General features: G+C 45.2%; 1 protein-coding gene across 1 annotated transcript in view; it reads right to left on the minus strand.

Annotated features, from left to right (window-relative positions):
* LOC138289686 (alcohol dehydrogenase 1-like) overlaps positions 1-22,923 on the minus strand; it is a 271,379-nt gene that overhangs the window by 139,904 nt on the left and 108,552 nt on the right. Inside the window, exons 4-6 of the mRNA XM_069230192.1 lie at positions 21,178-21,265; positions 20,869-21,088; positions 5,349-5,609 (exon numbers count right to left, since the gene is read on the minus strand). Coding sequence (XP_069086293.1) covers positions 5,349-5,609; positions 20,869-21,088; positions 21,178-21,265 — 569 coding nt within the window. The remainder of the gene's footprint in view (positions 1-5,348; positions 5,610-20,868; positions 21,089-21,177; positions 21,266-22,923) is intronic.

The raw sequence follows: 22,923 nt of genomic DNA on the forward strand, positions 1-22,923 counted from the left end.
TTTCTTTGCCGTCGACAGGGTATGTAATGTTGACGGGTCGCTGAGTGTAGAAAGAGGCATCATCGTCGGTGGTATCGCCGACGACAGTGTCATCACTGACGGGAGTGTTATTGTCGACGGACGCTCTTTCGTTGGTGTTAACACAGTCGTTGAAGCTCCCATTAAAGAGGAACTTACTTCAGCGTTGACTAAATCGGTGTAGCGGCGGCTGAAGATGTCGTCGTCGATGATGCAGATGCCGCCATAGACACTGTTATAGTGTTTGCTCCAAGTGCCATCACCACATTCATCATCAATTATGATTTTCCCATCAACAGTGAAGTTGTGGATGAGCTGTCCGTCGGTGGGGCCGATGAAGGCTTTTTAAAAGTATGTTTGAACTGGGGTGGAGGTGCTGGAGGTTCAGAGGTCGATTTTTTAGGCTTCTTTCGAGATTTTGAAGCCATCTTCTTCTCCTTTGTTCTAAAGGAAAGGCCACTCTTCTGAGAAGACTTAGAGGGGCTATGTCTGTGGGAATCCTGAGACAACTTTTTGGTCACCTTTTTGGGTGGTTCACCAGAAGAGTGAGCAGGGGACCCTTCTTTACTTCTTTTAATAGGAGTCTTCTGTGAGGATAGAGATGATGTATCGCTCTCTTCCCCCGATACAGGATTGTCTCTTGATTTAAGTTTCTGGAGCCATAGAAGGAGTCACCCTTCACGGTCTGTTAAAGTCTTATTAGAAAAAGTGTGACATACCTTGCAGTCCTTCGGTTTATGGTCAGGGTATAGTCAGTAAATGCAACCCTTGTGAGGGTCATCTATGTGAAGCCTCTTCTTTCTGCAAGTGCCACAGGGTCTGAAGAGTCCTCTTTTAGGTGTATCTAAAATGTTAAAATGTCAGTTTAGAACACCAAAAGCACAGAATACCAATATCCAGGATAGATCTGTGAGATGTTGTTGAGAAAATCCTTTTGAAGAGTTGTGACAGGAAAAAATCAAAGGAGACTCTGTAGCACAACCTGCGGTAGAAAACTGAGGGACTGGAGGTTTTTTCAGGAGGGTTCTACAGAGTGGTGTCACCTGATTGGTTGACTGTTAAGTTTAGTCCTTTTTTGAGGAATGACTGTAAAAAGGTACTAAACTGACATGCCTAGGGCCTCCATGTTTATGTATAGGTTGACACTACTTTTAAAAAGTTACCAGAGACTCTCATCTCTACAACGGGGAATGAGTCAAGCATGTGAATCTATGAAAGTTCCAAAAACTGGAGGAGAAAAAGCCAGTGCCCATAGATAACTGCAATAGCACCAAGGTCACAAGCTCATCAGTCTTCTGTTCTGGAGGTGATAAGGCTTTTCTTGGGCAATAGGTCTTGTTTTCTGGACTTCTAGCTAGGTGGCACTGTGTCCCTTGGGCAGCCATTGTCTATTCTACTCAGGTCCTTCTAATCAAATGAGCTCTGTCCATTGTTGAGTAGTGACAGCACAGCTCCTCACACAGGAGTGCAAGTCTTCCCCGCCACTTAGGTCAGCAGCAGTAATGGTTACAGACTTTGGCCTAGTCCAATGAGGCTCAGGCTGTGGGGGGAACTGTCAAGCATTATCATCCTGGATCTTCTGTTTTTGTCTCTCTTTGACTGGTGTTCAGAATGTCCTTGACTATAGAGAGGAAATGTTGAAAAAAAAAGTACCAGGATCTGAGCTCACTGCTTATTTTCCCCTGTAACCAGGTCTATTCAATCAGGTGGTCTGCAGTTTTCAAACCTTAAGGGTCACTTCTGATCTGGGGGCTCAGGCAAGGATTGCAGAGGTGGTGGCAAGACAATGGAGGGAATGAAGGAATCAGCCCGTACACAGTCAATGCAGCCCAGGCAGAATCTGATTTCAGAAGGCTCAGTTGTGGAATTTCTCTACATGGTGGCCATCTTTCAAAGGAATGCTTACCTCAGGTAGGAAATGGGGAAGGTGTCAGTTTCACTGTGGTTGTGAATTGGCTTACATTAAATTGGTTGGTGAGATACTTCACACACAAACCAAGAAAATGGGATTGGGCAGAACATGGATCTGAAATGGACCCCATCTTTCATCCAGCTAGGCACATTTACAAAACCACACATACACCCATATTCATAGGTAAATGCGTGTAACTGAACTTCATGCTTACCCTATATATATTGAAGGCAGATGATGTGATGCCAAGACTTTACATGGAGGGGTCATTTTGACTTCATGCCATAAACGTTTGTGTAACAAGGCCTGCTGCAACTATTTATTATGCCGCCACCACTAGCACTTTCACCAACAGCTTCAATTGAGGGGGTGTTGAGTTGACACTAACACTTTCGCCAACAGCTTCATTTGAGGGGGTGTTGAGTTAAATTATGCAAAATACTTCAAAAATATAAATAAATACAAATTACTGTTAGAAAATATATTTAAAAATATATAAGCATAGTAAAATATGTACTATGTTACATTTTTACATGTTTTAGTTTATTTTAATTTATTAAATTCAAATAAATTTAACATTATTTCCTATGAGGATTTATTTTAAGTCCCTACCTCCATTATTTTATGGGAGGGTTTTGCAATACCAGTGGATGGCCATATGTAGTGCTTGACTTATTGTTCAGGAGAATGGACCTGATTTATTCAAAAGTGGTGCAGTGCAGTGCTGAGCCAAAAATAGCAGCGCCGCTCTGCGCCACTTTTGAAATGCAGGGATGTGCCATATTTACAGTAATACGGTGCACTCCTGCGTTTCCCCCTGCGCCGGCACTGAATTAAGCTGCCTGCGCCAATGCAGGCATCCTTGCACTATAGTGCAATGGTGACTGCGTTGAGGGGATATATTGTTTATGTGCAGGAAGGAACACCTTCATGTACATAAACAATCACCCATGGCATTTTGCTCTTTCTATATGTGCTGCAGTATGGAAAAAGCAAAAAACGAGGAGGAATAAAAGCATTCCTCCTCATTTTGCCAAGCTAACGCCACCCCTGGGGTGGCATTAGTTGTTGGCGCTGCAGCAGGTTTACAGTTACTTGTACATATGGGGAAGCATCAAAAGCAATAGGTGTTGCAGTGGAACGCCCACTGCAACACCCATCGCACGCCCCTCTGACACAGAAAACGGTGTTGGAGGGGCCCATATTTACAAGGATGCGTAACGCAAAAAGTGGCATTACACCTTCTTGTAAATATGGAGCAGTGGTTAGCTCCACCGAAGCGACATGAAAAGTGGCACTCTGTTGGCACTAGGGGATCTTAAAGCTGTCCCTAAAAGTGTAAGGGCCATATTTATACTTTTCGACGCACAACTGCGCCAACGCAGTTGTGCGTCAAAAAATGTAACGCCGGCTAACGCCATTCTGAAGCGCCATGCGGGCGCCGTATTTATTCAATGACGTTAGCCGGCGTTAGCCGGCGGAGCTGCCTGGTGTGCGTCAAAAAAAATTACTTACACCAGGCAGCGCTGGTGTAGGGGAATATGGAGCTTGGGTGTCAAAAAATGGGTCAAGTCAGGCTGAGGCAAAATTTTCGCCTCAACCCGATTTGCGCCGTTTTTTTGACTCCCAACCCCCATTGAAATGACTCCTGTCTTAGCAAAGACAGGAGTCATGCCCCCTTGCCCATGGTCATTGGGCATAGTGGCATGTAGGGGGGCACAAATCAGGCCCCCCTATGCCACAAAAAATAAAATAAAATACTTACCTGAACTTACCTTAACTTCCCTGGGATGGGTCCCTCCATCCTTGGGCGTCCTCCTGGGGTGGGCAAGGGTGGCAGGGGGTGTCCCTGGGGACATGGGAGGGCACCTCTGGGCTCCTTCCGAGCCCACAGGTCCCTTAACGCCTGCCCTGAGCAGGCGTTAAAAAATGACGCAAAGGCGGCTGGACGTAATTTATTTTGACCCGCCCACTCCCGGGCATCATTTTTGCCCGGGAGTATAAATACGACGCACATGCCTCGGAGTCATTTTTTAGTAGGGAACGCCTACCTTGCATATCATTAACGCAAGGAAGGTGTCCACGCTAAAAAATGACGCACACTCCATGAACTTTGACGCTAGATGCGTCTAACGCCAGAGTATAAGTATGGAGTTCGTTTTGCGTCGGATTTGCGTAAAAAAAAAAACGACGAACATCCGGCACAAACAGAGTATAAATATGGCCCTAAGTTACTACAAAAGTGCAGCTGGTGAACACCGAAATGTAATAAACAGACTCAAAAGTGTAGTTTGTAAATCAGGCCAAGAGTGTCTTAAGCAAGATTCTGTTTCTTATATGGTTCTCCCCTGTCAGACATGGTCAATGTTTCCAAGCCCCATCATTATTCCTACTGCCATGTTCTGAAGAAACTAGAACACAGATATTGATCATGCTGGTAAACCCGGTTCGAAAGCATTGTAATAGTCCAGATGGGAGAGGACAGAAGTACCAACTACCTGGCCGAACAATGTTGGGCAAAAAATGGTAGATTTTCCACAAGGTTCTTAAGAGGACAAATCTTTTGGTCCCTACCTGTTGAATTTGTGAAAAGAAGGACAGCTTTTGATCAAACAACACTCCTACATTCAACTAAAGCTCATAAATCTAAATATCCATTTGAATTTCAGAGGAAGGTTGTTACCTTGCTTAACCTAGTTAAAGCATGGGGTAATTACAATTTCACAGATGTTAATTAGTAACACTAAAAAATATTTGTAACAGGGGTTATTGAACTATGACCCTGAATCATAAAATCTAGTTATCTTTGACTTCTAAGGCACATATACAGTTTCATAAATAAGTTGAATGAAAAAACAGAATATAATTATAAATGCATAGTTAACCTACTGATGTAAAACCGAAAGAGGTAGAAGATAGCCAGACTAGCCTCAGTGAGCAAACTTATTTTCTGAGGACTTACAGTGAATATTCTTGATATTGCTTCCTGCTATTGGGCATGTTTGATAAAGAAATAGTTGGTGCTGATTTGAGTGAAATGGCCAGTGCATTTAAAACTTAAAAGACTCCTTTTTGCAGCTTTTAGACATTTTCGGTTTATATTTAACTCATTATAGCGAACCAAATTAAGGAATAAGTACCACTAAGACTATTTTGTATGTTTCACTTTTCTGAGTTCTTGAAGTCTCCAAATTAAATATCTATTCTTTAAACTAACCTGGCTCAGACCTCCTTAGCTGCTCATGTCCTGTAGTTTCTCTTCCCCTGCCTAACTGATTTCTACTATACAATAACCAATGTATCAGTTTCCATACTGAAACTCATTTTTGTAAATACATGCATTTCTCAGTGGAAGGATGCCATCAGGTGGCCGTTTTCGAAGAGGCAGATCTAGGTTTTTATTGTCTAAGACACATACCATGAGGTCAGCTTTTCCGATACATTCAAAGGAGTAGTCGACTCCCCCATCTGTCAGGTCACGAAGCACCTCGTGAATTGGCTTAGTGTAGTCGTTGGGGTTAATACATTCAGTGGCTCCCATTTCTTTTGCCTTTGAAAACTTGTCTTTATTGTTGTCGATTCCAATGATCCTGGTAGCACCGGATACTTTACAGCCAATGATAGCAGACAAGCCAACTCCTCCCAATCCGAACACAGCACAAGAAGAACCTGGTTCAACCTACAAAATAGGACGTAAAAGAAAATCCGGTTACTTGCCAGATTTTTAGTTTATGTTATGCTTTTTGTGCACTTGTGTAACAAAATATGCAGTATTAGGCTACTAGAGAACCTACTAATTTGTATTCAGAAAAGGTTCTAAATCATCAGAACGAATGCTAGTCAAATAATCACTGGCACAGTGAAGTCTAAATACAGCAAGATGACCGCCTGAAACCAGATTAAAGTGATCTAAATGTCTTTTGTAAAGCTGCAGTAGGCCGTGTCTTTATCAAGTCCGATACAAGTGCTTGAGAAGTCTTTCACAAAGCTGCAGTACCGCAAGGCTTTCCTAGATGTCAAGAGCTTGAGAAGTCTTCACAATGCTGTAGTTCAGCAAACTGTTACTAAATGTCCAGATCAAGTCAGATAGATACAAGTGCTTGAAAAGTTTTTCACAAAGCTGCAGCAGTACAAGCTGTTACAACATGTCACTCTTGAGTGAGATACAATAGCTTATGTAGCACACAGCAGTACCTTAAACATTTAGTAGGGTCATAGGGCCATCCAACACATGCCCTTTCGAACTCAAGATACAAGAGAATTACAAGAAATACAAGAGAATGTTCCCTTTTGAAAGAGGACTAGAACAATGGCAAAAAAACATTAAAAGTGTTTTAGTTTTCAGCATGGCCGTTCACAGAGGGCGTGTTATCAGCACAGACATTAGCAAATTTGCTTTTATTACTCTAATGGCCTTTGATTATTTCCGAGAGGCTACACAAAGATGGCAATATTGCGTTATGATGGAAGATGAAGATACCCTAAAATACATAGACACGACTTGTCACTGGCAAGTAGAAAGTGTCTATCTTATGCATATCCAAAAGCCAACTTTTTAGCTGTTTTTTATTGTAAAACTTTGCTGCAGAAGTGGCTGCAGATGCACCAAGCGAAAGCATTTAAAGGTATGTAAGTGGGAGCAGAACAATGCAGGTGAATGTGCAGGGAAGTGGTGAAAAGAGCAGTGGACGATGTTTGAAGGAAAGAGCAGGGAAGAAAAAGAAGGGGAAAAGAGGTAAGAGAAAGACAGCATGAAGGAGTTGCTGCAGCACCTTAGGTTGTTCAACATCGGGATACAAAAGAATTATAAACTGAGCAGATGCCCTTGAATGTCTCCTTTTGTAGAATGGCCACAATTACCTCTGCTTTTGTGCTCAGCACTGCAGATCATAGAGAGTCCAGATTCAACGTCTAAATTTGGATAATCACTTTTGCAACTGTCATTTGTCCCTCTTTTCTTAATAAATAAGCAACTTCTAACTTATTAACCCCTTAGCTGCTGGGCCTTTTCCCCCCCAGTGCTGAGCCCTTTTTTGGCTATTTGGGGTAGTTCGCGCTTAGGGCTTCATAACTTTTTGTCCACATAAGCTAACCACGCCAAATTTGCGTCCTTTTTTTCCAACATCCTAGGGATTCTAATGGTACCCAGAGTTTGTGGTTTACCCTGGAGGAGACCAAGAAAATAGCCGAAATACAGTGAAAATTTAGTTTTTTCCAAAAAAATGGGAAAAAAGGGCCGCCGAAGAAGGCTTGTGGTTTTTTCCCTGAAAATACCATCAACAAAGGGTTTCTGGTGCTGAAATCACTATCTTCCCACCTTTCAGGAACGGGCAGACTTGAATCAGAAAACCACATTTTCCAACACAAATTTGGCATTTTACTGGGACATACCCCATTTTTACTATTTTTGGTGCTTTCAACCTCCTTCCAGTTAGTGACAGGAATGGGTGTGAAACCAATGCTGGATCCCGGAAAGCTAAACATTTCTGAAAACTAGACAAAATTCTGAATTCAGCAAGGGGTCATTTGTGTAGATCCTACAAAGTTTTCCTACAGAAAATAACAGCTGAAATAAAAAAATATTGAAATTGAGCTGAAAACAACAGCCATTTTTCTTTATGTTTTACTCTGTAACTTTTTCCTGCGATGTCAGATTTCTGAAAGCAATATACCGTTATGTCTGCTGGACTCTTCTGGTTGCGGGGATATAAAGGGCTTATAGGTTCATCAAGAACCCTAGGTACCCAGAGCCAATAAATGAGGTGCACCCTGCAGTTGGTTTTCATTCTATACTGGGTATACAGCAATTCATTTGCTGAAATATGAGGAGTGAAAAAGAGGTATCAAGAAAACCTTTGCATTTCCAAAATGGGATCAAGATAAGGTTTTGAGGAGCAGTGGTTATTTGCACATCTTTGAATTCCGAGGTGCCCATACTAGCATGTGAATTGCAGGGCATTTCTCAAATAGACGTCTTTTTTACACACTCTCTTATATTTGGAAGGAAAAAATGTAGAGAAAGATAAGGGGCAATAACACTTGTTTTGCTATTCTATGTTCCCCCAAGTCTCCCGATAAAAATGATACCTCACTTGTGTGGGTAGGCCTAGCGCCCGCGACAGGAAATGCCCCAAAACACAACGTGGACACATCCCATTTTTTCACAAAATACAGAGCTGTTTTTTTGCAAAGTGCCTACCTGTAGATTATGGCCTCTAGCTCAGCCGGCACATAGGGAAACCTACCAACCCTGTACATTTTTGAAAACTAGAGACCTAGGGGAATCCAAGATGGGGTGACTCGCGGGGCTCTGACCAGGTTCTGTTACCCAGAATCCTTTGCAAACCTCAAAAAGTGGCTAAAAAAACAAGTTTTCCTCACATTTCGGTGACAGAAAGTTCTGGAATCTGAGAGGAGCCTCAAATTTCCTTCCACCCAGCGTCCCCCCAAGTCTCCCGATAAAAATGATACCTCACTTGTGTGGGTAGGCCTAGCGCCCGCGACAGGAAATGTCCCAAAACACAACGTGGACACATCACAGAAAACAGAGCTGTTTTTTGCAAAGTGCCTACCTGTAGATTTTGGCCTCTAGCTCAGCCGGCACCTAGGGAAACCTACCAAACCTGTACATTTTTTAAAACTAGAGACCTAGGGGAATCCAAGATGGGGTGACTCGCGGGGCTCTGACCAGGTTCTGTTACCCAGAATCCTTTGCAAACCTCAAAAAGTGGCTAAAAAAACAAGTTTTCCTCACATTTCGGTGACAGAAAGTTCTGGAATCTGAGAGGAGCCTCAAATTTCCTTCCACCCAGCGTCCCCCCACGTCTCCCGATAAAAATGATACCTCACTTGTGTGGGTAGGCCTAGCGCCCGCGACAGGAAATGCCCCAAAACACAACGTGGACACATCACAGAAAACAGAGCTGTTTTTTGCAAAGTGCCTACCTGTAGATTTTGGCCTCTAGCTCAGCCGGCACCTAGGGAAACCCACCAAACCTGTGCATTTCTGAAAACTAGAGACCTAGGGGAATCCAAAGAGGGGTGACTTGCGGGGCTCGGACCAGGTTCTGTTACCCAGAATCCTTTGCAAACCTCAAAAAGTGGCTAAAAAAACAAGTTTTCCTCACATTTCGGTGACAGAAAGTTCTGAAATCTGAGAGGAGCCACAAATTTCCTTCCACCCAGCGTTCCCCCAAGCCTCCCGATAATAAAAATGATACCTCACTTGTGTGGTTAGGCCTGGTGCCTGCGACAGGAATAGATCACACAACGGTCAATGTTGGTCCTTACGTGAGGCAGCTGTTGACCCTGGGGTGATCCATTCCTGACACAGACACTAGGTGTAGGCACTCAAGTGGGGTAGTGTTTTTATCAGGACAGGTGAGGAGTCACTGGGTGGTAGGAATAGTGTGGATCCCAGCATATTCCTGTAGTTTGTGTGACAGAAATGCGAGAAAAATTGATTTTTTTTTCAACATTTCAGCTTTGCAGGGTATTCTGGGTAAGAAAACTTTGGGGAAGCCACACAAGTCACACCTCTGTGGACTCCCCCGAATGTCTAGTTTCCAGAAATGTTTGGGTTTAGTGTGTTTCTCTATATGGCCGCCGAATCCAGGACCAAAAACACAGGTGCCTGCCTTACAAAACCAGTTTGTTTTGCCATGGATAATTTTGATGTCTCCACAATATGATTTGGGTGGTGGAATTTGGGGCTGAACTAAATTGGGGAGCTCCCAAGAGAGCACTCTCTCTCTGCTTGCCGCCGCATTCACCTGCTCTCTGGGTTGGCCTAACCCACTATTACCCAGTTGCACAAACAGCTTGCGAAGGGACAGCAGGACTGTCCTCATCACCTCCCTCATAATGTACTGGAAGAGGAGTTATCGAATGGGACTCCTCTGACTGAAAAATCACTCCCAGAGTCTGCGCCATTGTCCTATCCCTCAGATGCTGTCTCAGTATCTGATGTCTCAGTCTCTGATCCTATGTAAGAGCGGTCCTCTATAACCCGAGTGCAGGCAGCAGTCATCCATCAAGATGCCATCTCTGCTATTGGCTAAACTGTTGCTCTAAAACACTAGCCTACGTAGACAGTCACAAAATCGATGGTGTGTGAGATAAGTGCAACAGTAGAGGCCACCTTACCTGCGCTTCTTCCCTCAATCAGCACGTACTTTCAAGACACTCAAAAAACACCTTGTCACATACCATTCGTCACAGCCTTTAGCACCTCCTGCGCCCAGTCCAACAATCATTATTGGTGCTCCCACTCCCTCCTCCTCGGATTCCCTCATTACCACCCAGCAAAAGTGCCCTTCATCTCTCCATAGACTTTGCTAATGTACTCAGCTATTTACATAAAATACAGATTTGCTCTTTGCAGTAGGAATATAAACCTTCTGCGCTTCTTTATGGCACTAAAACTGCCACTAGACAAGTCGGACCCTTTTCCCCCCAGGGAAACCACACACATATTGACAAAAGTGATATATATATGACAGCCAATCACCTGAAACTCAACTCAAGCAAAACCGAAATAATCCTCTTTGGCCCACACAAAAACACCTGGGACCCCTCATGGTGGCCCACCACGCTAGGCCCTGCACCCACCCCGCCAACCACGCACTTAACCTCAGCATCATCCTAGACTCCTCCCTCTCGATGACCCAACAAATCAACGCTCTCACCTCCTCATGCTTCAACACACTCCGTATACTGAAAAACATTCAAATGGATCCCCACAGAGACCAGAAAAACTGTCACTCACGCACACATCAGCAGCAGGCTTGATTACGGAAACGCCCTCTACGCCGGCACCACTCTAAAACTCAATCGCAAACTACACGCATCTAGAACTCAGCAGCACGACTCATCCTCGACCTCCGCCGACACGAACACATCTCTCCACACCTCAAATCCCTCCACTGGCTCCCCATTGACAAAAGGATCACCTTCAAGATCCTCATCCTCGCACACAAATCACTCCACAACACAGGCCCTGCCTACCTCAACGAGAGTCACCTTCCACACCCCCACACGAAACGTCCGCTCAGCTGACCTCTCTCTCGCCTCTGTCCCCCGCATCAAACACACCACCACCGGTGGCAGATCCTTCTCCTACCTTGCACCCAAAACCTGGAACACCCTCACAACCCACCTTCGCAAGACCCAAAACCTACTTCTTTTCAGGAAGGGCCTCAAAACCTGGCTTTTCGAACAGTGAACCTCCCAGCCCCTTTCCCTCCCCCCGCCCCCCCCCCCCCAAGCGCCTTGAGACCCTCACAGGTGAGTAGCACACTTTATAAATCTCTTTGGTATATATAGATCTACCTCTATATATATATATATATCTATGTACATAGATATATCTATAGATATATCCATGTACATAGATATATCTATCTACATAGATATATAAATATAGATCTATATATAGATCTATTTTTTTTAGTTGTTGTATGGTTTCCTTGGGGGCCAAAATGGCCCCCAGGGAAACCCTACAACATCTAAAAAAAAAATTGCCCCCACAGGGGGTCACCCTTCCCACGGGCGACCCCCTGTCATTTTATTTATTTTTTATTTTTATTTTTTTGAAAAAAAAACAATCCCCTGGGGGGGGCGCGATTGCGCCCCCCCCCCCCCCCAGGGGGCACCTACCTTTTTTTAAAAAATTAATTATGCCCCCGGGGGGGGCGGCCCGTTTTCCGAGGGGGCCGCCCCCCCAAAGTGAAATCCCTGGCGTCTAGTGGTGTTTCCTGGCCCCCGATCGCAGCTGTGCTGCGATCGGGGGCCAGGAAACACTTTGAGAAGGCCTCGTAAGAAAGGGGAGACTCTCCCCTTTCTTACGAGGCCTTCTCAAACTGTTTCTGGCCCCCGATCGCAGCACAGCTGCGATCGGGGACCAGAAACAGTTTGAGAAGGCCTCGTAAGAAAGGGGAGAGTCTCCCCTTTCTTACGAGGCCTTTTCAAAGTGTTTCCTGGCCCCCCGATCGCAGCTGTGCTGCGATCGGGGGGCCAGGAAACCTGAAAGTGTTTCCTGGCCCCCGATCGCAGCACAGCTGCGACCGGGGGCCAGGAAACACTTTCAGGAAGGCCTCGTAAGAAAGGGGAGTGTCTCCCCTTTCTTACGAGGCCTTCCTGAAAGTGTTTCCTGGCCCCCGATCGCAGCACAGCTGCGATCGGGGGCCAGGAAACACTTTCAGGAAGGCCTCGTAAGAAAGGGGAGACACTCCCCTTTCTTACGAGGCCTTCCCGAACGTGGGAAAGGCCGTTTTCCCCATCAAAGCAGGAAGCGGCCGCAAGGCTGCTTCCTGCTTTGATGGGGAAAACACCTTTGCAACGTCAGCGCGCCGCAAGGCGCGCTGACGTCACAAAGGGGCGGGTGGGGGGGCGGGGGAGACACGGAAGCTTCTGTGTCTCCCGGGGGGGGTTTAAAAAAAAAAAAAATTCTCAGGTGCAACGCACCCGAGGATTTATTGATACCCTTCCTGGTGTCGGCCACTGGTCGTGACCCGCACCAGGGAGGGTGTGTGGGCGTCGGCCAGTGGCCGACACCCGCAACAAAGAGGTTAAGATGCTAGTAAGTTTTGTGGCCTTCAGTGAATACATCTGGATTATGGAAGAAGGAGAAAACACCTGCACGCCTAGTTAAAACCAGAAAAATGTAAAGATATAGTTGTTTTAAAAAGTAAGAACATTGTCAATAAAGATGATTTAAAAAATAAAGCTATGAACAGAGCAGGTGTGGCAGAAAAGGGAGGTGCATGAGAAGAACACTTTGAACGCTGGGGAAAGATGGATTGGCGGGAGTGGAAGAAATGAGCATGTCAACCAAAAAAATAAATGAACATGAAGCAGCAAAGTTCATCTGATGCACAAGTAACAAACATGAAGAGGAGCGCAGGGGAAAGAAGTAGGGGGATGCAGAGCAACGTGAAAGCTCCACTGATACAAAATAGGAATTACAATGAAGAGAGAGAGGGGGAAAGAGGAAGTGGCTCTTCAACACAACACAACAACACCATGACGCTGGGGAGGGGGAAGCAACACCAGGTGAAGAAATGATGTACCAGCTGCAATGCAATCATAGTAGGAAACTATATTGGTGATGCCATATAACTGCTCACCATTCACATTTTGCACCACCTGCATGGGAACAATGATGTTACTCAACTTAACTGAAACTCCAATTAACAAATGCCTGTCGTGGAAGCAAGCAGGAAAATCAACTCACACTGCCCTTAAAGTCAGTAGCAGATCATTTCCCACGCTACATCTATGGGTTCAATTAAACCACATTTTCATTTACATGCCAACTAACCAATTATAGCTGTCTCTTACAAGACTTAAAGTGCCTGTTAAAGTAGGTGTATTCAAATAATCAGTTTAATCCCAAAAGGTTTCTAATTGCAGTTAACACAAGAAGAATAGCATTCTATAGTATACAGCATTGAACTGATAAGCCTTCCTTCCCATATCTTTGTCTAACTTAAATTAGGATAACCAAAGAAATGCCAGAGGAACAGACACTGACCTTCTGGTCAGTGTCTGTTGCCCTCCTCTGTACAGCTCCACCTGTTGCTGCTGCTGCTGCCTCTGCCTCGAACGAACTGAGAGCCTGCCTGACTCTCAGTTCGAGGCCAACCTCCACCCGGAGGCTCCCGCCTGCGCCTCATCCCTGGGGGCCTGCAGGCATCTGCATGTAAGTATTTTCTCTCTCTCTTTATTCCTGCTTTTACTTCTGCGTTTACTTATGTTTTTTTACTTCTGTGTAGTTTTCTGTCTTTTTATTCCATTTGATTCTCTTTGATTCTTGTTTCTTTCTCTCTCCCTTCAATCTCCCTGCGCTGCTGCTGTCCCGCCCCCTTCCTCCCTGCGAAGTGCTTTTCCCGCGCTCCCGCCTCCTACCTGACCGGACCCCCCGTCTCTCTCACCTTCTTAATGGCAGCCGCTGTGCACTGAGAGGGCGACTCCTCTGACCTCCTGGTCAGCGTCTGTTGCCCTCCTCTGTGCATCTCCACCTGTTGCTGCTGGCTCTGCCTCAAGCGAACTGAGAGCCTGCCTAATTCTCAGTTCGATGCCCACCTCCACCCACAGGCTCCCGTCTGCGTCTCATCCTTGGTGGCCTAATAGCCATCTGCATGTAAGTATCTTCTGTCTCTCTCTACTCCTGCTTTTACTTCTGCCTTTACTTCTGTTTTTTTTACTTCTGTGTATTTTTATTCCATTTGATTCTGTGTCCTTCTTGTCTGTTCCTCTCTCCCTTCATTCTCCCTGCATTTTCCCCGCACTGCTGCTGCCCTTTTGGCCTCGCCCCCTCCCTCCCTGCGAATTGCTTTTCTGACCCTTCCCCCTCCCAGCTGACCAGACTCCCCTCCTCCCTCCCCTTCTTATTAGTGGCCGCTGCGCACTGAGACGGCAACTCCTCTGAACTCCTGGTCAGCGTCTGTTGCCCTCCTCTGTGCAGCTCCAACTATTGCTGTTGCTGCTGTCTCTGCCTCGAGCGAACTGAGAGCCTGCCTGACCCTCAGTTCGAGGCCCATCTCTATCTGCAGGCTCCCGTCGGCACCACATCCTTGGTGGTCTATTGGCCCTCTGCATGTAAGTATCTTCTGTCTCTCTTTACTCTAGGTTTTACTTCTGCCTTTAATTCTGTTTTTTACTTCTGTGTATTTGTGAGAAAAAAGGGCTGATTGCAGAGGCACCCTAACTTTTTGCCCCCATTTTCCACTTTTGGCTGGTGTTTTCCTGACTCTGATGGTGCCCTGGGTACTGCTAACCAGTCCCAGGGCCCGTGCTCTGTGTAAAATCAATATGCAAATTAGGCTAATTATAATTGGCTAAGTCAACCTACCTATAAGTCCCTAGTATATGGTAGGGCATGTAGGTTTAGGGACCACAACATAGGTAGTGCACGCATCGGTGCACTGCTGAGGTGCCAAGTGTCATTTTAAAGGCAGGCCTGACTACTGGCTGCTTTTAAATTAAAGTTATATGCAAATTCGACTTTGGAATTAAAAGTAGTTCCAAAGTCTTAAACTACCTTATTTTTACATATAAGTCACCCCTAAGGTGTGCCCTATGTGCCCCTAGGGCTGGGTGCCATGTAACTATAAGCAGGGACCTTATAAAAATAGTTGTATAAGCCCTGGTGAGGTAAAAACAGCCAAATTTGTTTCCCCCCTCATTGTAGTGAATGGCCTTCATAGGCTAGAATGGGGAGACTTTATTTTAATTTTAAAAGTCCCCTTAAATGAAATATACAAAGAGTTTGGTATCAAATTAATTGTTATAATAAATCCCACAACTTCCAGTTGTGGGATTTGATATAACTTGTTCAGGTAAAGAGTTTTAAACTTTACCTGAAAAGTTGCCAATTTCAGCCCTGCATTGTTTTTGCTGCTGTGCCCTGATTGGCCAGCCTCTGGCAGCCTGGCCAGTCTGCCTTGATGAGGTGTGAAGTGGCCCGGCTTCACAGAAAGAGATGTGTCTGTGGGAGGGAATCTCCCCTCAGCAGATGGTGAGGCAGGAAGGGGGAGGGCAGCCAAACTGGTCTTCAAAGGCAGAGAAGGACATTTGGAGCAACCCAGCAACACCACCACATCCTGCAACCCCAGACAAGTAGGTGCCCCCTTGATTAGATTAGGAGAGGGCAGGAGAGGGGTGTGTTTATGATTTGTAGCCACACCAGTGGGTGGGCTCAGCCAGATGTAACCTCCAAAAATCATTTTCAGCCATGATGGATTTTTGAAGAATGTTGCCTCCTGGGATTGATTTTTGCCACACTTCCCAGGAAGTGGTCATCACAGGGGGAAGGACTCTGCACCTGATTGGAGAATCAGGCCCCCCCGTTTTTTACCCAGGAGCAAGGATAAAACTGGCAGACCTGCACCTGCACCTCAGTTCCCTACCAGATCCCTACCAGGAAGAAGCACAGAAGAAGAAGGACTGCCCTGCTGGACCCCTGGCCTGTACCTGGATCATGCACTCTGAAGGACTGCACCAGCTGCACACTTGGGCTTCACCACAAGAAGGACTTAGCCTGGCTTCAACTGGTTCAAGGAGGGACTCCCTGTTTGCTACAGGTGAAAAATTGCTAACCAGAGTCCCCTGCACCAACTCCTGAAGAAATCAACCAGCTGACCACTACCCAGTGGCCAAAAAGGAGTTTGCGCCAGGTGCATTCTGGGAGGTTTAGTCCACACCCCCAAGGATCATCTCAGAGCTTCTGGACCCTTGAAGTGAGCTGTGGAGCCCAAAAGAACCTTAAAAGAACATCTGGGAGAAGACCCAGAAGTTTGGAGAAGTTTGGAGAACTTTTGAAAAAAAGCTCCATAGAGGGACCGACCTGCCGCTGCAACTCTAGCTGGCTTGCCTCAACCGCGACCCGGCCTGATTTGCGGCTTCGTCCCAGTGAAGAAACTCTCCAAACGTACAAAGTTGACCGGGACCTCCCAGCCAGCGTATCCGAGGTGGGCTCCAAGGACGTTGGATCAAGATCCAGGTTTACCCCGGTTGAAGGATTTTCACCTCGAAAAAACGACTAAGTCCGAAGGTAAAAATCTCCACCGAGGATTCCTGTGACGCGTATCCGGAGAAGGGTTCCAGGAGGTCGGATTGGACTGGCAGGTTCGTCCCGCTGAAGAAAATCTTCAGAAAAACAACTAAGTGCAAAGGTAAACTTTTGACCAAGGCCTCCCGCGGCCTGTAGCCGAGCCGGGCTACATAGCGGTCAGCCTTAAACTTTGACTTCGCCACGGTCGAGGTGCAACAAGATGACCGATTGGCGCTTTTTGTTTCTAGGTGCTAAAAAAACAATAATTCTTTAAAAAATCATATCTCTGGTTCCCCTTATCGGATTTTATTAGTTTTTGTGTCATTTTTAAGATAACAATATAATCTATTGTTATAAATTGGTTTTGGATTTTTAAACTGTTTCCTGTGTTTTATTAAATTACTGTTTTGTGATATTTGAATGCTTTACACTCTGTCTCCTAAGTTAAGCCTTGTTGCTCGTTGGAAAGCTACCAAGGTTTGAGCTGGGTTTAATTTACTGAGACCTAACTGGACCTGAGTGGAGGTTGGTGGCCTATTGCTAAGTGTAGGGACCTACCTGCCCTTACCAGTGACCCATTTTCCAACAGTATTTTACTGTATTTTTATTCCATTTGATTCTCTTTCCTTCTAGTCCCTTTCTCTCTCTCTTCAATCTCCCTGTGTTTCCTCATTCTGCTGCGGCCCTGCAGCCCCGCCACCTCCCTCTTTTTGAAGCACTTTTCCTGCCCTCCCGCCTCCCAGCTGACCGGACCCCCTGCCTCCCTTCCGTTCCTAATGGCAGCCGCTGTGCGGGTGCGCCGCTTGCGCACCAAAGGCAAATCACCAATGCTCTCAGCCCCTCCCCCCCATCGGATACAGCAGACGCTAATGAAGCCACATGCAATCTACACTGCTGGCTATCAGAAAGCGCCGACAGCATAGCCCCCCTCAGGAAACGAGCTGGAAACCGACATAGCAAAACACCTAAATGGTCCAAACACTCCTGCAGACGACTGAAACAGAAATGGAGGAACAGCAAATCAACCGGGAGACTGCATAGCCTACAAGAACGCAGTCACCACGCACCACCAGAACATCAGATTGGCCAAAAAAGCTGCCATTGAAGAACGCCTCAGCACCAGCACTCAGGACAGCAAACAGCTCTTTGCCATCAACATAGAATTCACGAATCCCAGGCCAGACACCTCAGCCATCCCTCCCTACCAAGACCTCTGCGACGACCTTGCCACCTTCTTCCACTGAAAAATCCAGGACACTTACGAAGGCTTCAAGAACTAAAGCCCTCCCACACCGCTCACACATACCACCATGGGCCCAACACCACACCAGATACTGAACTCCTGGACCCCTATCACCAAAAAGGACACCCAAAGACTCATGAACTCCATCCACTCGGGACCACCCTCTGATCCATTCCCTCATCACATCTTCAACCTGGCCAGCACCACCATAGCACCTGAGCTTTGCTGCACTATCAACTGATCCTTCAAGACCGCCCCCTTCCCATCAGATTGAAAGTGAACTGAGCTCAACCGCTACTCAAGAAACCCACTGCGGACCCACGGGAGCTGAAGAACTACAGACCCATCTCTCTGCTCCCTTTCCCAGCCAAAGTAACGGAAAAGGCTATCAACCAGCAACTCACCGATTTCCTCGAGACACACCAAATCCTAGAGCCTTCCCAATCCGGATTCAGGAGCAACCACAGCACCGAAACAGCAGTGCTAGCAGCCACCAACGATGTACACGCCATACTAGAACATGGAGGCATGGCTGCACTCATCCTTTCAACCTCTCCGCTGCATTAGACACCATTTCTCACCAAACCCTCTGCACCAGACTCCACAACACCGGCATCCGAGATAAAGCACTGGAACTGATCAGGTCCTTCCTTACCAGAAGAACACAGAGTGCCAGACTAATGCCGTTCACATCAGACCCCAAAGATGCATGCTTCAGAGTACCCCAAGAATCATCACTCAGCCAGACGCTTTTCAACACCTGCATGGCCTCGCTAGCCAAGATCGCTTAAGATAATCTTCCTGTCTGGGTCAGCCCTTTTACATGAATGAAAGGCATTGTTGTCCTTTTTAGAGACCCTGCTGTTGATGTGATTGCTTCCTTCCTATTCTTGTGCTTGTCTTACCCAGGTCATTAAAGGTATAAATGCAGGCACATTCAATAGAAATTATATGGCAGTTGAATTGGGAAGGCAGTTGTTTAAAAGCGACACCCACTATTTACACGAGTAAACGTGATTGAGGCATTTGATTTTTTTTGCAGATTTAAGCACACTTCAAATTCAAATTATGTTTCATGTTTGTTCATGCAGTCTGATTCATGTTGCTTTTGACATAGGTTATCTTCTACAGAAAGGGAATGAATAATTGATAAATGACTTGTAAGAATTTCCCTGAAAAAAACAATGTTATTCCTCATGGAAATTTCAGTTGATATCTCACAAATGCTTTCTATTACATCTCTGTAAAAAAATCCTCTTGATTGCAATTCCATTTTAGGGCAATAATTCGTTTTTAATAGTACCTATTTGTTAAAATAATGGTTTTAATTTAAACCAGTAGGCATGTTTTGGTGAACATAAGTAATGCACACATAAATAATGCAATTTCTAATAACCCATGTGGCACCACATAATTTTGTTGAAAATATATGAATGATTTGTGTGTCAGATATTTGTAACACTAGGGGAAAAGAAGGATGAGTCAATTGCTAAAGAGAACCCTTTTCTGCTTTCTCTACCTAACCTTTTATGCCAGAACAGAGAAGTAGATAACATAACGGTTTGCTATTTTGTTATAATTTAAACTACAGTGATTGCATTTACAAGTTGCACATTTTCTCATGGCTGTAAATGAAAAGCAAATGAAATGCACAAAATGATGACAAGAGTAATCCTTCAAACCTGCGACAGTCACTGATTTACAAGCATCTCCCATGGTAAAGTCCACCAAAATTTCAAATTTACTCAAAGCATAGGAAGAACCCTATGAATTTAGATTTTTTTTCTATTTTTGTGTATTTGGCCTTGTACATGCTATAGCATGATTCACAAACATATTTGAAGAAAATGATCATATCAGCCCCATCCTGATGGAATTCCACTGGCGCCCTGGCAAGTCCTCACCATCTTTAAAATCAGCTGCATCATTTACAAAAGAAGTGGACCAGCAGCTACATTTATCTTGCAGACAAACTCACCGTCTCTGGTCGTGGTCGGCACACCCCACTGCCAGTATACCATCAGACTGGCGACTAGAAAGTGAAAGAAACGCCAATACAGCACGCCTTTTCAATCTATGCAACCAGGATTTGGAACAACGTCCCCTGATCCTTCAAGACAGCCCCAATGTTGCTTCCATTTGAGAAAAAGTTGAGAATAATTCTCTTTAAAGAACATTATATCACAATACCTTACCCGTCTTCAAACCAGCCACCTCATCTATTACTTATTGGTTGTATGCTTTCCTTTGAACATGTAAAGCTCTCTACTGCATTCAGTCTATGTTTGCACTGTACAAATACCACATACATACAAGCATAACACACACATATATGCAATCTCTGGATGTGTGGGTTTTCCTGTACTTAATGCCACTCTAACTTCGTATGTTACAGCACATGGGCATTAGTCTCCGTGTTCTTGACACCAAGGACAGTCAAACTGGGTGTTCTGAGGGGAGTGTTCCATATGTGTAAAGTCATACCATATTATTTATCGAAGATGTTTAAGCTGGTGTTCCCTTAAAAGCACATAGAAGGCCTCATCTAGAGTTTGTGGGATGCTGCAATCACTTTAGAATTGAGGGAACCACCATGTTTCTGATGGCAGAGCATACGGTGACTCTTCCAGCCAAAACCCAAGTTTGATGACCCATCTACGACTTGGCCGCCCGTCAGTGTATGACAGAAAATATGCCCTATTGAGGACTGCCGTTGTTTCATAACCTTTCCCTTTTCAGGACCACCAGGAAACGCAGGAAACCAAAGTAATGGCCCAACGCGCTGGGAGAAAACTCCCAGCATAACAGGAACATGTATTTTTTGTTTTTCTATAACAAGCTAGTGGTTTGGAAGTCTATGTTTGAAAAAACAAAAAACATTGCAGGGCAGATTAAACAGGGCGTTCAGCAAAACTGCATTCCTTCAATGTAGCCGCTGCAGTGGCAACTCTACCGAGAGCACAGAATCGCTTTCCACGAAGGTATCCATTTACGGTGGGAGATCTGCCATGACAATGAAAAGCTTCCCTCCGCCTACCTGACGGAAACACCGGGTTGTCCTCCATACTCTAAATGAGGCCCTATGAGTTCCCATACTTTAATATTGATTTTGAAGGCATGATTAGAAGGGATCGTTCTTACCTTGGCTGTTTTGACTGCACACCCGTATCCAGTAGAAAACCCACATCCAAGGAGACAGGCCTTATCAGCAGGGGCGGAGGCATCGACTATTGCGACAGCACTTTCATCAACAACAGTGTACTCCGTGAAGGTGCTGGTGCACACAAAATTGTGAACCATTTTTCCCTTGCAGGTAAATCTGGTGGTGCCGTCACCCATCAGACCAGAAAATGAAGGAGCACTGTTCAAGAGAGAGTCATGTTATTAGACCCTATATTGAGCTTGATTAACCATTTATGCACCTGTATATTGAAAACGTAACAAACTTACTCGTTCCTGATACAGAGATTATTCTTTGGATTTTTGCAGTTCTTGCACACTCCACATTGAGGAACAGGCAGTGGTATGACTTTGTCACCTACAACAAAAACAATAAAGTTTATTATTTCAGCTATTACCAACACAAACAAAAAACCTCAATTGTTGTGTCACTATCTCGTTATGCGACTGGCTAACGATGTGTAGAGAAGAAAAAAATAACAACTTAAACTTGCAAAGGTTTGGCAACTGTGAACTAGATGTAACCATGCAGCAATGCAGGCAACAGCACCAGGGCTACATCCTAACACTTTTTGACCGCATGTCGGAATTACAGGTGGAAAGAAGTACTGACAAAGCCAATAGGTCTTATCAGAAAAACCTATAGGCTTTGCAAATATTTTGTATGGAGTTATCTAGAAGCTGCAAAGGTACACGCACCTACCGAGGTCATCTTGTAATGAGATTTATTCAAATATTACAAATGCATTTGAAGCTGACCGCCGTGGACACAGGTGCATCCACAACAGCCTTATCTGAATGCATGTATACTTTTTTACCTTATAAACATACCGTTTCATTTTATCATTGCTATGACGTTACACATCCCTAATATTATTAGCTTAAGGCTGCAAACCAATATCTCATTTTTTAGGGGCATTGCACCTCATAAGATGCATAAGGAATGGTAAGATAATAGACCACAGAATTAGAACATGACACAAGGAGGGTAGGAGTGGTGGAGTGGTTATTTTAGATGGAGATGCCGGTTGTTGATAAATAGAGTACACCGTTAGTATGTACAACTAGTATTTGCTCTGAAGTATTTTCACAGGATCCTGCAATATATTAAATTAGTATAACTTGTCTGTACATATCTGTGGGCACCCAGGCTCAACAATAGTATCTGAAGATTCATCTCCTGATCTATCATTAAAACTGTGGGGCATATTTATACTCTGGTTGCGCCGGAATTGAGTCTTTTTTTTAACGCAAATCCGACGCAAAACTAACTCCATATTTATACTTTGGCGTTAGACCCGTCTAGCGCCAAAGATCTTGGAGTTTGCGTAATTTTTTAGCGTGGACACCTTCCTTGCGTTAATGATATGCAAGGTAGGCGTTCCCGTCTAAAAAATGACTCCGAGGCATGTGTGCCGTATTTATACTCCCGGGTAAAAATGACGCCCGGGAGTGGGCGGGTCAAAAAAAATGACGTCCAGCCGCTTTAGCGTCATTTTTTAGCGCCTGGCCAGGGCAGGCGTTAAGGGACCTGTGGGCTCGGAAGGAGCCCAGAGGTGCCCTCCCATGCCCCCAGGGACACCCCCTGCCACCCTTGCCCACCCCACGAGGACACCCAAGGATGGAGGGACCCATCCCAGGGAACTTAAGGTAAGTTCAGGTAAGTATATATTTTTTTTTTTGTGGCATAGGGGTGCCTGATTTGTGCCCCCCTACATGCCACTATGCCCAATGACCATGCCCAGGGGACATAAGTCCCCTGGGCATGGCCATTGGGCAAGGGGGCATGACTCCTGTCTTTGCTAAGACAGGAGTCATGTCAATGGAGGGTTGGAGTAAAAAAAAAATGGCGCAACTCGGGTTGAGGCAGATTTTTTGCCTCAGACGACTTGCCCCATTTTTTGACGCCCAAGCTCCATTTTCCCCTACGCCAGCGCTGCCTGGTGTAAGTAATTTTTTTTGACGCACACCAGGCAGCTCCGCCGGCTAACGTCATTCCATAAATAAGGCGCCCGC

This window comes from Pleurodeles waltl, chromosome 1_1 (assembly GCF_031143425.1).
Source record: "Pleurodeles waltl isolate 20211129_DDA chromosome 1_1, aPleWal1.hap1.20221129, whole genome shotgun sequence".
Taxonomy (NCBI): domain Eukaryota; kingdom Metazoa; phylum Chordata; class Amphibia; order Caudata; family Salamandridae; genus Pleurodeles; species Pleurodeles waltl.